General features: G+C 39.5%; 1 protein-coding gene across 1 annotated transcript in view; it reads left to right on the forward strand.

Annotated features, from left to right (window-relative positions):
* The first annotated feature begins 1795 nt into the window (after window positions 1-1795).
* The window catches only part of LOC128120560 (cytochrome P450 3A31-like), a 43329-nt gene continuing 27526 nt past the window's right edge, over window positions 1796-17598 (forward strand). The window contains 4 exon segments of the mRNA XM_052754720.1: window positions 1796-1971; window positions 3046-3095; window positions 3098-3138; window positions 5065-5117. Coding sequence (XP_052610680.1) covers window positions 1796-1971; window positions 3046-3095; window positions 3098-3138; window positions 5065-5117 — 320 coding nt within the window.

The raw sequence follows: 17598 nt of genomic DNA on the forward strand, positions 1-17598 counted from the left end.
TCCTCTTTTTTGTGGCTTTGATTTGGAACAAGATAGAGAATGTGCTGTTCATGGTGCCCTCCTTCTGAAGTCTTTTTTAAAATACAATGTCTCACACTGTACCCAAGTTAGCTAACTTAATCTTGCTATGTAGACAACATGGTCTTGAACTTCTGGTCTTCCAGTCTCTACCCCTGTAGTGCTGGAATTAGAACCACCACCAGGCCCTGTTGTGTGATGCTGATGATCCAGCCCAGGTCTTTGTGCATACTAGGCAAGTACTCTCTCAGGTGAGCTACATCCCCACCCCAGAGCACCCTACTGTACTTATTTTTGATAAATAAACTTTGTCGTCTGACAGCGTTACACGTGTATCTGATGCATTCTGACTAATTCCCCACTCTCTCTTCCTTCACTTCCACCCTCGTCAGCCTCACTTCCTCCCCGCAAATCTCTTTCCCATGTTCGTGATTTGTCTTGTGTCCTGCAGACTTTGACTAGTGCCGTCTGTGTGACTGTGGGTTTAGAACTGTCCGTTAGAGCCTGTGGGGTCACCGCCCACCAGTGAGCACACGACTGAATACACGGCCTCCCGCTCTCCCGGAACCTGCTAGGTGTCCATATTGTTCGGTAGTAAGTGGTGAGCTCTGTCTCCTTCTCACGATGACCCCTGTCAAAGAGTGAATTTTGGCGGGTAGAAGGAGTAGAGCAAATTGGGTTTTGTTGTTGTTTTTTCCCCCCTAGACATAGTCTCATGTATCTGAGGCTGGGCTGAAACTCTCTACACAACTTTAAACTTTCTCTTTGAACTTCTGATCCCCCTGCCTCTACTCCCTGAGTTCTGGGATTACAGAAGTCTGCTACCAATTACGTGGTGCTGGGGATGGAGCCAGGGCTTTGTGACTGCTAAGCTGTCACTCTACCATCACTACTCCTAGATTTTCTATTTTCTCAAACAACAAACAGACAAACATCAGTGGTCTCAAATAAAAATATAAACTTTAAATAATATATCAGCTTCATTGGTATGCCTAATTCACACACTGCATGATTTAACCAAATACACTGTAATTTTCTTTTCTTTTGTTTTTCAAAACAAGTTTTCTCTGTGTGACAGCCATGGCTGTCCTGGAATATTCTCTGTAGACCAGGCTGGTCTAGAACTCACTGAGATTTGCCTGACTCTGCCTCCGGAGTGCTGGGATTAAAGGAGTGTGCCAAAACCATCTGGCATACAGTGTAATTTTCAGTGATTTTAAATATGCTTCTACAGAAGTTACACAGTCAGTGACTTTTAGAACATTTCATCACTTCAAAACAACTTCCCTAACAGTTACAAGCAACTGATCAGAGGGATTTTCACATATACCCCACTTCATATTAGCTTTCTATATAGTCTTTGGTTGTGAGCCATAGCTGTCAGGGGACACTTGCAGTCTTGAATTTCATTTCCTCACTCTGTAAAACATGACCTCATTGAACCATGCTGAGCAGTTGGTCCACTGGGACATACTAGAAACTGCCACTGTGCCCAACTCAACGTGACTGGTCTGAATGACGACTCTATTACATAGTGGTGACTACTGCCCAGAACAGTCTTACAACAATTCTGTAAAGGTCAGCATCCAGATGGCACAATTTTTGCATTTCATATATTTTTGAATGAAGACAGCCTTGGTGAAAGGGCATTTCATGTCAATGAATTTGTTTAATTTCTGATAAAAAGGAAGAACCTGTAGTCCTCCTGAAATGACTACTACATTGTTTACTGATTCTACACAGAATGTTAGCTCAGTAGATTCAAAATAGGCTGTGCATGAACTTTATGATCTGCCAAAGTGAAGAGGATACCAAAGTCCAGGTGGTTGGAGCCCTGGCCCCACCATCTTGCCAGGGTATAAACACCGCAGGCTGCGCACACTTCAGTGCCGTTGGGCAGAAGGAAAGCCCTGCAAAGGGTAGCACACACAGCTGGAGGGAGAACACAGGAGGGTATTGCTGACAGACAAGCCATGATGGACCTGACTTCAGTTCTCTCCCTGGTAACCTGGGTCCTCCTGGCAATCAGTCTGGTGCTCCTATACCAGTGAGTAACCACCAAAGATCCTCTCCCACTGTGTCCTTGGGATTAGGGTAATTCTCATACCTATATTCTGGTATTGTCTGCAAGGTCAAAAGTGGTATCAGAAGCAGTGGCTGGAGAGATGGCTCAGTGGTGAAGAGCACTTAACGCCCTTCTAGAGCACCCAGGTTTGAATCCTGCCATCCACCTGTGGCTCACAATCATCTGTAACTACAGTTGCAGGGATCTGATGTCCTCCACTGGTGCTAGAATAAAACCTTAGAAAGAGAGCAGAGTTGAAATTAACTTTTGTAAAACCTTTTTAAATTACATGTTTTTATTTATTGGGGTTGGGGCAGCACATGAGACAGTGTGCGTTTGTGTGTGTTTGTGTGTCTATGTGAGTATTAGAAGATAACTTTGGGGAGTCAGTTCTCTCCTATTGTGTTCTCCTGGGGGGTCAAACTCAGATTATCAACATTGGCAGCCAGTGCCTTTACCTGTGGAGTCATCTTGAAGGCCTAAAATGAAGTGACAACTGAGTTCTTTTTGCATTTTTTCAGCATAAAAAGGGATCAAAGCAGAGCCTGTATGTGCTAGTCAAGCACTCTACTACTGAAGTATAGCCCAGTTATGCTAACTCTTAACATTCATATCGAAGTTATGCAGGTCTGCCTCACACACACACACACACACACACACACACACACACACACACACACACACTTTCATCTCCCTCTTGCTGAGGTGAGGAGGTTTTCTGATAAGATTTACTCTGGCTATGACCTGATTGACTTTCAGGTTACCCCTAGATCCACCAGAACTCAGGAGAAACAGGTATGAACAGTGGGCTGCCATGCACACTGGACCCCCCAGCCTTTCCCTAAGCTCTCTGGGAACTGGAGGGGCAGCCAAGTCATTGTTTTGCTTCATTTGGGGGTTTTGGTCACGTTTATCTCCTCTCCTCTGTGTGTGGTCACAAGGTTTTCTGTTTCACTTTACAGATATGGGACCCATAAACATGATGTCTTTAAGAAACAGGGAATTCCTGGGCCAAACCTCTGCCATTTGTAGGAACTCTGCTGAATTACTACAAGGTGAGTATTGATTGAACTCTCTATATGGCTTCCCTTGATGGCCAATAATGGTTTAGTTCTATTAAATGCTCTTTGGGAGCATCCACTGAGACTTCAGGCCCTTATACTGTGTGTTCTCATGATATTAGAAATTGTCTAGTGGTTCCTTAGGGCTTTATTTGCAACTTAAAACTATCAAATGTGTGTGTGTGTGTGTGTGTGTGTGTGTGTGTGTGTGTGTGTGTGTGTGTGTGTGTGTTTATAGTGTATATGCATGTATTTGCATGTATGTGAGTCCCCATATGTGTGCAGGTGCATATTCATGGATTTGTGTAAGCATGGAGAGGCCAGAGGTTGATACTGGGTGTCTTCTTGATTACTCTTCACTTTATACTTAGAGGCAGGGTCTCTCACTTGAACCCAGCTCTCTCTGACTTGACTGGTTTTGCTAGCCAGCTTGTTCCAGGGAGCTCACATCTCTGCCTCTGGCAAGTGGGGACTACTGGAGGGCTTTAACCACTGCCTGGCATTTACACAGTACTGGTGATTTAAATTCTGATTTCTAGGGTGTGATTTTCTCACCGAACCATCTCCACAGCTTCCAATGTCAATTTCCCCCCTATTTCTTAGGGGTGTGTGTGTGTGTGTGTGTGTGTGTGTGTGTGTGTACCTTGGCATGCATGCGTAGGTCAAAGGACAACTTCTTAGTCAGTTTTTCTTACCACCATATGAGTCCTAGGGATGAAACTCGGGTTATCAGGGTTGGTGGCAAGTGTCTTTTCATCCACAGCCATCTCACTGGCCCTAATGTCAGTTTATTCAACGTCAAGTTTGCCTGGCATGAAATGTCCAGATCTCCAGCCCATTTCATCTTGATATTCTGGACATGATGCTCAAACTTTGTGAGCAAAAAGAAGTTGGTTTCTTACCCATTGCAGATTCTGGAAAGGCACTTCTTTACTTATTTAAAAAAAATCTTGAAGGGTTTCCAGTTTCAAGGACATCAAGCTGTATGCACTAGATTAAAATTCTCCTCTTGTATCCAGACTCAGGAGCAACATTTTTCGTTTTTACTGAATATTTCTAAAACATCAGCATATCACAGACCCACATAGACACCTTTGGGGGACTTTTATACTTGGGTTCTCTGCATAATCATTGAACTCCTGAGGCACTATCCTCAACATTCACCGTGATTCACGGCATGTCTGGGTTCTTGAGAACTAGAGTATTTTGCTTCACTCTCTTCCTTTAGGAACGGAGGTCCTGGTTAAAAATTGATTCTTTTAGAAAGAAGATTTCATGCATACTCTTGGGTTTGTGCACATGAGTGCAGTACCTACATGGGCCAGAAGAGGGCACTGGATTCCCTGGGGCCAGAGTTACAGACACATGTGAGGTGTTGGATGTGCGGATGGAACTGGAACTCTTGGGAAGATCAGCAAGTGCTCTTAATGGCTGAGTCACATCTCCAGCCCTAATGACAAATTTTCTATTCTCTTTGTTTCTTTGGTACTGAGAATGGGATCCAGGGCCTTCTACATGTCAGGCAAGTGCTCTAACACTGAAATGTCTGCTCAGGTTTTGCTTCCTAAAGATTCTATGCTTACTTTGCACCTTCTTTAAAACAATTATTATTATTATTATTATTATTATTATTATTATTGTTATTATTACTGTATGCATTATTGTATCTGGTGATATGTATATGCACATGTCTATGAGGGTGAATGCAGAGGCCACAGGAAGGTATCAGATGTCTTACCCTATCATTCTCCCTTTTCCCATTGAGCCATCCTGCTGGTTCCACTAAACGTTACTGAAGAACTTTTCTCTGTCAGAAGCAATAAGCTTCCTTTCATGGGATTTTAGAGTTTGGTTCCCTGGCTACAGAAGGGTTGATAAATACAAGGGCAATAATGGATTTCATGCTATTTCTCTTTCCAGGGTATATGGAAATTTGACGTTGAGTGCTATAAAAAGTATGGAAAAATATGGGGGTGAGTATTCTGGAAAGTTCCGTGGAGTTGATCCTTTAGGAAGATGTACTCTACATGTGCAAGGACAATGCCAGCCCAGGGCTGTAGTCATGCACCTCTCTGTTGTATGGTGATGCCATGTGTCATTAAGTGCCATGGCTCCCAGGTCTAATTATCTTCAGAACATTGAACACTGTGACTTTTTGCAAGGCTTTGGTGTTCCATGGACTCTGGGCCTTGTGTTTTGTTGCTTTGGTTTGGTTTTGAGACATGGTTTCTCTGTGTAATAGCTCTGGTTGTCCTAGAACTCACTCTGTAGACCACACTGACCTGGAACTCACAGAGATCCACCTGTCTCTGCCTCCTGAGTTCTGGAATTAAAGGTGTGAGCGACTACCATCTCCAGGTAAGACTTTTGACAGAAGAGTATATCATTGTGTCCTGTCTAATTGAACAGATTTTGGAGATCCAATGTATTTAAAAACCAAAGTGTTCTTCCTTGGATCAAAATCCTTAATGGTTCTGTAAAGCAGCTGAGTCAGCAGCAGGAACTGTTCCTTGTCATTGATGCTGGAGTTTGGGTAGATCTTTGGAGTGGGTGTCATCATATGCTAGGAGACACAAACAAGTGGGAGGAGGCTCTGGCTCTTCCTGCCTCTTCATCTCCTCTCCATCCTCAGACCACAGGCCTGAACACAGGGTCTGCTGATTTGATGTAGCCCATAAAGACCATGTCATTCAATGCCAATAGCAGGCTTTGCTGTCTGTCCAATGGCCCTATGTGAATGTCTCCTTGCAATATTATTGCTTTTCAACATTTGATCATGTATTCTCAGCTTTTCACTGACCTAATATCATATCATATTAATAATTAATTAATTAATTAATTAATCCATTTATTACTATTTGTTTATTTGTTTGTTTGTTTGTTTGGGACAGGATCTCTTTAAGTAGCCCTAATTGTCCAGGTACTGGATATGTAGACCAGTCTTGCCTTGAACTCAAAGATATGATTGCTTCTGCTTTCTAAGTGCTGGGATTAAAAGTGTGTGCCACCATGCATGGCACTAATATCATTTTTATATGAAACATTTTGCTTATATTTTCCATTAGTTTTGTGTGTCTGTGTCTGTACCAATGAATTTAATTGGATTTACAGAAGCATGAGAGAGCAAGAGGTTATTTACCCTGACACAGACTTCTTGCCCTCCCCCAGCAACTGCTTCCTTTTTCCTTTTTTGTTATACTTGTTTATTTATCAGAGAGGGCATGTGTTCCCTGGCGCACATGTAAACGTCAGAGGACAACGTGTGGCAGTCTGTTCTCCATTCCCCCGTGTAGATCCCAGGGGCTGAACTGGAGTTCACGGGCGTTTTCCTTCCCATGCCAGGGTTAGCTGTGTGTAAATCCTCAGGCAGGCTCAGGCCCCTGAGCTTCCTGCTGCGGTGTTGACAGTCAAATCACCCACAGGGCCTGTGGAGGTCACCCCAGCTGCAGTGAGTTCCAGACCAGGGAAGACAGCACTTTGCAGCTCACCTCTCCCCGCCTGGCTCTCAGGGTCTTTCTGCCCTGCCTGCCACACTATCTGAGTCTTGGGAAGTTGGTAATGGCGCCTCATTGAAATTATGTATTTTCATTGTATCAAAACTGAAGGCTGGTGCACTCTAGCCAGTCATTCTACCACCAAGCTAAAGCCCAAGCCCAGAGAATGAAATAAGATTTAAGATTAAGATTAATTTTTTAATTTAATTATTTAAATTTCAAAGGATTTTTTACTTTAAAATTATTTAATATTGATACTAATATTTTATTTTAAGTGTTTAATTATTAATGTTTACTATAAAATTTTATTTATTTACATTTAATTTCTTTATATTTTATATTCTTTGGTGTTTTGCCTGCATGTATGTCTTTCTGAGGGTGTCAGAAGCCCTAGAACAGAGTTACAGACATTTGTGAGCTGCCATGTGGGTGCTGGGAACTGATTCTAGGTCCTTTGGAAGAGCAGCCAGTGCTCTTAGCCACTGAGCCATCTCTCCAGTCCCAATATTTTAATTTTAAACATCTATTTCTTGTAGCTAGAGTTTTCCTGCCTTGTCCACAGTCAGGACAAATCTTTGTCACCCACCAGGCCCACAGCTGCTCAGACCCAACCAAGTAAACACAGAGACTTCTATTGCTTACAAACTGTATGGCTGTGGCAGGCTTCTTGCTAACTGTTCTTATAGCTTAAATTAACCCATTTTCATAAATCTATACCTTGCCACATGGCTCGTGGCTTACCGGTATGTTCACATGCTGCTTGTCATGGCGACGGCTGGTAGTGACTCTGACTCATCCTTCCACTTCCCTGCTTTCTTCTCCTCCTTGTCCCTTCCTGCCTAGCCACTGGCCAATCAGTGATTTATTTATTGACCAATCAGCAGCACACTTGACATACAGACCATCCCACAGCACTTCCCCTTTTCTTTTCTTTTTTTCAAAAAGGAAGGTTTTAACCTTAACAAAGTAAAATTACATATAATTTGGGAATTTGGGCGTAGCTTCTCTTACTACTTCCTGCTGGAGGGGGTTACTGTATCTTATGGGGACACAAAGAAAATTTTAGGATTATGGAATAGTCCATGAGGTTGTATTGTCTGAGCCAGATGCCTTGAAACCATTCTGGATGTTGGATCATCTGGGCCATGGTGTCATCGGAGACCTTTCAGGGGGTCTTGGCTGGTCAAACTTGATGTATCTTAATCTGGAACAAATCCATAGCCTTTGGCTTTCTGTGGGAACAAAAGCAGAGTCTCCTTTCCAAAGCAACATATCCTTATATCCAAATTTTGAAGTCAAGGTATCTTTAAAATATACATATTGGTTTAACTCAACATCTTTTACAATCAAATATTTTTCTGCAGTTAAAAATCCCAAAGACAACACAATCCACATTCTCTGTGTAATATTCATCTTCACGTGGCTTATTTTTTATATTAATTTTACTGTCTCTTTAAAGACTTCATTGTTTAAAACTATGTATTTGTTTATATAACTGTATATATCAACTTTTTTGTCTCTTTCAAGCCTACGTATATTTTACACACATTGTAAACTATTACATCTGAATCTGTCTTATTGTGAATCTCTTGCTTTAAACTGCAGCAGCTGTGGCTGCTGGCTCCGCCCACCTCAGCTTCCCAACATAGCAGTGGTATGTTTTCTGCCAGCTCTGGGAGCTATCATGGGTCTATGCTTTTATCCAAACAGCGTGTAGCCCAAAAACCTCTTTTTTTTTTTTGTTTTGTACTAGCAAAGGCTAAATCCACCATGCAGCTTAATGTGTCACTTGCAGAGGCCTCATTCCTGCCATACAGCAGGTCGAGCGTGCACGCTAGGAACCCACCAGTAGTTAAAACCGGGAGGCTGCCGCTCCTTTGAGAGAGACAATTAGGAAGCTGTTTTTAGATCCGTTTTAGAATCTTTTTTCTCAGTTTTTAGGTGGAAACTCTTGCCACCACGTTGGGCACCATTTGTAGCTAGAGTTTTCCTGCCTTGCCCACAGTCAGGACAAATCTTTGTCACCCGCCAGTCCCACAGCCGCTCAGACCCAACCAAGTAAACACAGAGACTTCTATTGCTTACAAACTGTATGGCTGTGGCAAGCTTCTTGCTAACTGTTCTTATAGCTTAAATTAATCCATTTCTATAAATCTATAAGTTGTCACAATTTCTATTACTTTTAATTATGTGTATGTGCATGTGTGTGTGTGTGTGTGTCTGCACATGAGTGCTGATGGTCATGGAAGCCAGAGGCATTGGATCCCCCTGGAGCTGGAGTTGCAGCTGTTGTGAGCCATCCAAGTGGGTGCTAGGAACCAAACTCAAGCCTTCTGCAGGAACAATATGTGTTATTAACTATGGTGCCATTTCTCCAGCCCCTTACAATATTTTCAATATGCAAATATCAGAAAATGATATAAGCAACTCTCACATATTCACATCTAGACTTAAAAATTCCATTTGTTGTGTCTTATTATGATGTCATTTGGAAGTGTTGTTGGGTGTTTCATATTGCTCCAGACACTTAAGTAATGAGAGTTACTCCAAAATTTAATTTAGGCTCCCTGGTAGCAGGGAGGAACAGTTTCTGTGAACTGAACCTCGGACCTCTGTTCAGAAGCATATTTACTGAGAGTACAGGAAAGTTGTGTTTGGGGTACAACAAGTTCCTCATATCAAAGTCCCCTTGATTTATTCTATATGTTCTCTGAAGGAAGTCATCACACCCCTGCAACCTCAGTCCTTATTGTGCACTGTTTGCAGCACCCAATAATTTAAGACCTCCAAGCATGCCTGGATAGTCCTATGACTAAAGTCATGCAGCAAATGGAAAACCCCTTCAGAAAAACAACTCTATAAATCACAGAAAATAGTCACTGTTCTCTACTATCATTTCATCAAGGTCTAGGTACCTTCAACAACCAACTAATACATTCTGCTACTACCATAGAGACAGTGAGCAACAAATTTTTCATTATAATGTTTATCCAGGATATGATGACTCTACTAGATGCCCAGTATATTTCCCCAGTATATATGCCCAGTATATTTGTTTAAGCTGTTTTAGTTACCTTCAAGATTATGCAGCCACATAGTGAAGATACCCCTTTATGTATCATATTGTCTCACAGTCTTAGATAGATAAGCCAGAATACATTTTCCATCCAGTAAAATTACTACAGTGAAAACAAGTATAACAAATTTTAGGATAAGAAATCTATTAAAATGAAGCACAGGATTGAATGAAGCTAAGGGATCGGCAATGCTTTCCATGACTTCTATTCCGGATACATCAGATACCTCAATTGAAAAAGCTTCCTTCCTTTCTTGTTGTAAATCATCAATCATTTGAGAAGAATTAGGGTGATCCAACAAATGCATTTTTTTTTTTGGTTTTTCGAGACAGGGTTTCTCTGTGTAGCTTTCCGCCTGTCCTGGAACTCACTTGGTAGCCCAGGCTGGCCTCGAACTCACAGAGATCCGCCTGGCTCTGCCTCCCGAGTGCTGGGATTAAAGGCGCGCGCCACCACCGCCCGGCAACAAATGCATTTTAACCCTTTCTAATCATAGTTGCTTTCAGTAACCTTAAAGATGTAATGCAATAAGATGTCACATTCTAATCACATTTTAATTTAATATGTTCCCTCAGTGTCTGTAACTGATCTCCCATTAGGACTACAACTTGTCTCAAATCAGCTGTTTCATTGACTACCTAACTGTCTATTCTATTTTGCTGAGCCCTAATTCTGCACATGTTTATGCCAGTCTTTAATAAATTCAGCAGTCTGAATTTCCTTATGAAGGGCCAGTCCAGCTGACACAGTAGTAGCAGTTAATGCAATAATTCCCATAACCATAGCACCAATCAATCCAATCATCTTATGAGTTCTTCTTAATATTCTCTCAGAGACTTTCTGGACTAGAATCATTACAGGTTAGCATGTCATGGCCTCCAAAACTTCACTGGCATCCAAACTGTTAGCCTTGCTCCAAGAATGTATAAACGTTCAGAGGTGACATCTAATGACATACTGGCATTAATGCAGGTATGAAGAGTACCGTGTTCCAAGAGATGCTATAGTGAGTAGGGTGCCATAGTTTAGGCCCTTTCAGTAATACATAAGGTAATGGTACATGTGCTACAAAGTGGTGACTTTGATTTCACCTAAAGGACAAAGTTTATGTGCCATCATTAATATTTAACCTTCCTTTCCATAGTATAAGACAATGTAAGGCACTTGTTCATTTCTCCAAATTAGTCTGAACTGAATTGCCAAAATACCACATAAAACTGACATCCCAACACCATTCCATTGCATAGGTTCATCAAGAGTATAACTAATTTCTCTAATTCCATTCAAACCATACCTTTGCCATCTCAATTCTGAGTGAGAATACTTTCCTCATGGGGAGCCTTAAGGGCTTTGATCAATGACTTTTCCTTCGGAGATATTAATATGCACCTGATGATTCTTACTTTTATATTGTTGACAATGTATCCAGTCAGATGCCTTGTTGCTCATCCACATCTCACAAAATGGAAGATTTATGGAGTTAGTAGAATTACTCTCCTGTCCTCTAAACCCAAATGCAAGAAACACGAAAATTTTATTTTGAACCTCCTGGGCAGTAGAAACTATAGATAACCAAACTTGAAAATTTGTATTTTGACAGAGTGCCATCATCCATACAAATAGGAATTCCTTGAACTTCCAAGTATAGTTTGTAGTTTCCTTACCCTCTTTGTCAGGCCTATCAGGTCCTCACTAGTCATAAGGACCAAGTAGCCAAGAGGATTCATTGACCACTACAGGAATATCTGTATCTCCCCAACTGATCCCTTTGTTAGTGGAGGATTAGGAATATAAGCCCAGTATGATTGGTCTCTTTTACCTATACAGTTTCCACAGACAGCATAGCATGGAACAATGTTGCAGAATTCAAAGGCTCCCTAGCCAGCTGAACTATTGTTTCCTCTTCTTCAGTGAATTTCTTAAGCCATCCTCATGTAGAAGGATCAGCTCTTTGTTGCAAGGGCCTCCTGTATCTCTTTCTTCCCAGAGTTGTGTTATCCATGTCAGCAGCCAAGACAACCAGGAGACTTCTCATGTTAGTGTCAAAATTTTATTAATTTTAATAGTGTCCACAACTTCTGATCTCCTGCAGAATCATAAGCATAACCTCGACCCCAACATAACACCTTCTCTAGTTTCCATTCTGATGTGAAAATATCCTTGTAATACACATGATAAACCAATTCAGGAGCTTTTTCCCCACAGTCCAATGCCTTTCAGCAGCTTTTGTCCAGCTTCATTAGCATTTAAAAATTTAAAATTAGTAAAGCATGATGTAAGCTATCTCTGGGAGTCCTCCTATCCCCCTTTTATTAAAGTATCTTTTTTATAGTTGATTAGATCTCACAACAATTGCTTGTCCTGTAGTGTTATGTGGTATCCCTGTAATGAGTTATATGGTATAATGTAAAAAAAATTACTGAAAACATAAGCAGAAGCATTATCAGTTTTAATTTGTATTGATATGCCCATTACAGCCATTGTTTCTAATAAATGTGTAATTATAGAATCAGCCTTTTCAGAACTTACAGCAGATACCCATTAAAATCCAGAATATGCATCATTGGTATGATGTATATACTTAATTTTTTCCAAATTCTGCTAAGTGAAATACATCCATTTTCCAAATTTCATTTATTTGAGTACCCTTAGGATTGCTTCCTGCTCATAAAGGAATTTGACTGTACCAAGAACACGTAGGACAATGTTTTTTATACTTTATTTAGTTTGTCACCAGGTAACAGAAATTTTTTACTTTAAGCCTTAACTATTAACATGATGTTTTTATGACATTTTGAAGTTTCTAACTTATTTTCTATTAGTAGTTGATTAACTTCTTCATTTCCTTTTTCTAATAGCCCTGGGGATCCTGTAAGAGACCAAATGTGAATGATATATAGTGGATAATTTCTTTCCCAGATTGCTTGTGGCAGTTGTATGAATAAAAATGTTAATTCTGACTTGTCAGGAATAAGTTGAACAGTTTCAATATATAATTCAACACTTTTTGCATATTGGGAATCAGTAAGTATATTAAGAGACTCATTAAAATCTAATAAAACCATTACAATGGCATATAATTCTGATTTTGGACTGAAGCATACAGACTTTTGTGTAGATGTAACCAACCGTCTTATTAAATAAGAAACACAGAGCCAATTCAGAGAAGAAAGCCAAGAGGTCAGAGCTAAGAGCCTTACCTTCCTGCTTCAGCGATCCTCTTCAGTCAAGAGAGCTCTCCGAAAAAAGGACCTACTTCCTGTGTGTAGGTCTTTATATAGTCTAGCTGTTCTGCCTTCTCATTGGTTGTAAACCCAAACACGTGACTGCCTTGTCACTGCCTGTATGTACAGCCCTCCAAGTCCTCTATGGTATTGAGATTAAAGGTGTGTGCCACCGCCGCCACCCACTTGCTATAGCTCTAATAGCTCTGATCCCCAGGCAACTTTATTTATTAACATACAATTAAAATCACATTTCAGTACAAGTAAAATACCACCACATTTCCCCTTTTCTATTTTAATAAAAAGGAAAAAAAGAAAAAGGTTATAACAAAAGAAAAACTATATACAAAAGTACAATAACTATATACAATATATACAAGTAATACCTAAACAATGTCTAGTCCATTTGTATTTGACAAATTCAGAGAAAATAATTTCATTATCTATCCTATTTTGGTAAGTCCAAAATGTATCTAATTCACTTTCTATCCTAATTAATCTTCAACTATAACTAACTAACCTTCAACAACTATAACTAACTAATCTTCAACTCCCTCAGAGACCCAAGAAGGAAATAATATTAACTAACAAAAATAAAAACAGAAAGTGCATGCAAGCAACTTCCAAAAAATTTGTGAGTTGACAGAAACAGCCAGCTGCCTGGACAGTCACCTGAGGTTTCTCTGCAGTGCTGGGGCATCATCTTCAGCCTATAGGCTTAGCGTATCTGACAGACTCATTTGTGAAGTAGGATGTACACAAGGTCAACAGTTCAACCTCACATTGGGTGAGAGCAATCCATGTACCAGAAACACCTGAATTCCACTAGTGTCATGTCATGATTCGGGATTTTAAATTCTGGAAATTGTTGATGTTTTTTAAATTCAACTGTCCATTCTTCTTGGCTGTGCATATATGGCTTCATCTCAGCATTCTGTTCTTCTCCACATCCCTCTGTCAAATGCCAGTCTACTATTGAGTGGCGTGAGCTTAGTTACTCTTCAAGAATAACTTTCAGCTGCTGTTCCATTGCACATCAGAAGCCATCAGCCCACTGCCTGTTCAGCTGCCTTTGAAGAAAAGGGTACTGTACCTTTTCCGAACTGCAAAGGCCACTTCAGGGATGGTGCTATATTGTCCTGGCCTCAGAAGATGCCTTTTGATAAAGCCATAACCACACTTGTTTTGGCAAGAATCAGTAGTCCTTTGTTTCATGTCCTGTCTGTCCATTTTGTCAGCAGTTGATTCGAGGATACTTTGTTGTCCAGTGGCTAACTTTTGCCACAATGAAAGTTAACTCTATATGCAGTTTCTTCAATGCCCATATTTTCTCTGAAGTAGATTGGTACTGCCAGGAGCTGACATGTCTCAAAAAAGAAAAATTTTCTAAGTTATTAAAACATTTTAAATGCCATATTCTGTAGATCTCTGAAGGGTTTGAAGATGACCTGTCTAAAATATATCTGCTCAATTTTTAAAACATATCTAATATGACTACAAGTTCTATTGTAATGTCTAACTACTAACTTTCATTTCTTTATATCCTAATAGCTGGTAATAATAACATTCAAGGATCAGAAAATTGCATTGTTAAATGAACGGTATAAGTACAATTAGAAATATACATATAGCATTTTCTAACAATATCAATTTCAATATATATAATTTGTATACAATATAAAACAATCCAATCCAATGTAAAATATTTAAAACTAGTAATTGTCTTTTTCTTCTTTTCTTTCTTTCTTTCTTTCTCTCTTTTTTTTAAACAAGAACCTTAAATTTAATCTCCTTTGCTTAGCCTTTTTCCTAACACTTGACAACAACTTGTAACCAACCCCCCTAAACAATGAAAATTATCCCAGACCTAAAACCCATTAAAATGACCAAAAAACCACCCACCCCACACCACCTCTTTGGGAATGTGGGCGTCGTATTAAAATTGCTTCCTGCTGGGTATGGGCGAAGTTATCTTTATTCTGAAAGAAAAATTTTAGGTTAATTGTCAAATTCTAGGAAAGGTAACTATATCCTTCATTATCCAGTCTGTGTATAATGCCAAAGTTCAGGGTTTATCTCAAGTCCTTATTCAAGTAGTCTTTGAGACTGGATCATCTCAGCTAGCCCTCTCAAAATTGCTCTGAGCACCTTGTAGTTCAAAGCTGATCTGTAGATGATGTTTGTCAGCTTAGTGATATTATTGTCGATGTGGAATTGTTGTTGTTGTGGGGCCCCATCTTCTTCCTGGAGACTTCAGTTGCTGTTAGGCCTGGCTGTGATTTCCTGCAGAAAACTGATAAGAGACTCGAACACAAAGACATATATATGCAGCTAATTGAAGCCTTTTTTCTAGAATTAATTAGTACTCTATATGACCATTCATATCTTAACAAAGTTTAAAATGTATATATATATCTATATATATTAATCTTGTAAATTTTGATATAAAATTTATACTTTAAGAAAAGTTTAAAGAATCAGAATAGAATCAAAGAGTTGAGATTAGTAATAGAATAGTCCCTTAATTAATTTGGCTTTTCTCCTGTCCCATAGCAGAAGATGGCTCTTTTATTCTGGCATGATACAGGGAGTTTGCATTTTCCTTTTAACAACATGCTTGAGTTTAAAGAAGGAGAGAGCCATTCTCCAACTCCAAAGTCAGCTTTAAATTTTAATTGAACTGGGACTATTAGAAGACCATTAGTGTTAAATCTTTAGAGAAAAGCAGAAACAAACATTTAGGAAGACATAAAATTTTTTAGATACTATATACCCATACGCCGTTTCACTCTGTTTCCTGGGATAGATGATTTGTCCCTTTTCTTCAGTTGTCTCATTTGTCCAGTGTTCTTCAGATTCCTTAACCTTCATTCTCCTAAAAGACAAAAACAAAAACTTTTCCCCAAGACTAATTTTGGGGATGTTCCTTTTTGGCAAGTTATTATCTGATTAAATGAAAAGGCATGTGTTACTGGTATAAGTTAGTTTAAATTGGATGTTCATGCTGGTTGATGAACTATCACCTCTTCTAATTAAGAGGTCTCTCTTGTTCAAATCAAACCTTTATCAATTTTGGTGGTATCCACAGCTTTTCTTCTTCCATATAAACAAAAACAAAACCTCATCTCAATGTAACACATATCCTCGTTTCCATTCTGAGGTCAGCACATCCTTAAAGTATATAGGCTGATTTAATTCTGTAGTTTTTTTCTATTATCCAATGTCTCTCTGCAGCTGTTGTTCCTTTCTCATTGGCATTAAGAAAGTTCAAAGTGGCCGGGCGGTGATGGCGCATGCCTTTAATTCCAGCACTCGGGAGGCAGAGCCAGGCGGATCTCTGTGAGTTCGAGGCCAGCCTCGACTACCAAGTGAGTTCCAGGAAAGGCGCAAAGCTACACAGAGAAACCCTGTCTCGAGAAACCAAAAAAAAAAAAAAAAAAAAAAAAAAAAAAAGAAAGTTCAAAGTTAATAGAGCATTATGCAGTCGATTTCTGGGGTTTTTTGTTACCCCTTTCTGTTTATTTAGCATATCTTTCAGAGTTCTGTTTGATCTTTCTATAACTGCTTGACCTGTAGGATTATGTGGTATGCCTGTAATATGCTTTATATTGTAATAAGCAAAAAACTGTTTCATTTTAACGGAGACATATGATGGAGCATTGTCAGTTTTAATTTGTGCAGGTATGCCCATGATGGCCATAACTTCTAGCAAATGAGTGATTACAGAATCAGCTTTTTCAGAACTCAAAGCAGTTGCCCATTGAAATCCTGAATAAGTATCAATAATATGGTGTACATATTTCAATTTTCCAAATTCTGCAAAGTGAAATATATCCATCTGCCAGATTTCATTCCTTTGAGTACCTTTTGGGTTACATCCTGCTGGTAATGGCGTTTGATTGTAGAAGGAACAAGTAGGACATTTCTTTAGTATTTCTTTGTCTGGTTGCCAGGTTATGGAAAAATCCTTTTTTAAACCTTTACTATTGACATGATGTTTTTAATGAAATTCTGAGGCCTCCAGCACATTTCCTATCAATAATTTATCAATCTCATCATTGCCTTGTGCTAGAGGGCCTGGCAGACCAGTATGGGATCGAATGTGAGTTATATATAAAGCATGACTCCTTTTCCTGATTGTATCTTTTTTTTTCCTGATTGTATCTTGTAATTGAATAAATAGTGAAGTTAATTCTGAAGCATCAGGGATAAATTCTGCAGTCTCAATATGTAATACTACTCTTTCAGCATACTGAGAGTCAGTTACTATGTTGAGAGGTTCTGAAAAATCCATTAATACCAACAGAATAGCATACAATTCTGATTTTTGAACTGAATTATAAGGACTTTGAACCACTTTACTTAAATTTCCTGATTTGTAACCTGCCTTTCCTTGTTTGTTGGCATCTGTATAAAATGTACAAACTCCAGATATGGGTTTTTCCCATACAATTCGAGGCAAGATCCAATCAGCTCTCTTTATAAGATCAATTCTATCGCTTTTGGGATATTTGCTGTTAATTTCTCCCAAAAAATTACTGCAAACTCTTTGCCAAGGTTCACTTTCTGTCCATAATTTTTCACTGTCCTCCTTAGTTAAAGGCACAACAATTTCTGCTGGGTCTATTCCTGCCAATTGACGAAGTCTCAATTTTCCTT

This window comes from Peromyscus californicus, unplaced genomic scaffold, assembly GCF_007827085.1.
Source record: "Peromyscus californicus insignis strain IS unplaced genomic scaffold, ASM782708v3 Scaffold_2__1_contigs__length_46816999, whole genome shotgun sequence".
NCBI classification, from domain to species: Eukaryota; Metazoa; Chordata; class Mammalia; order Rodentia; family Cricetidae; genus Peromyscus; species Peromyscus californicus.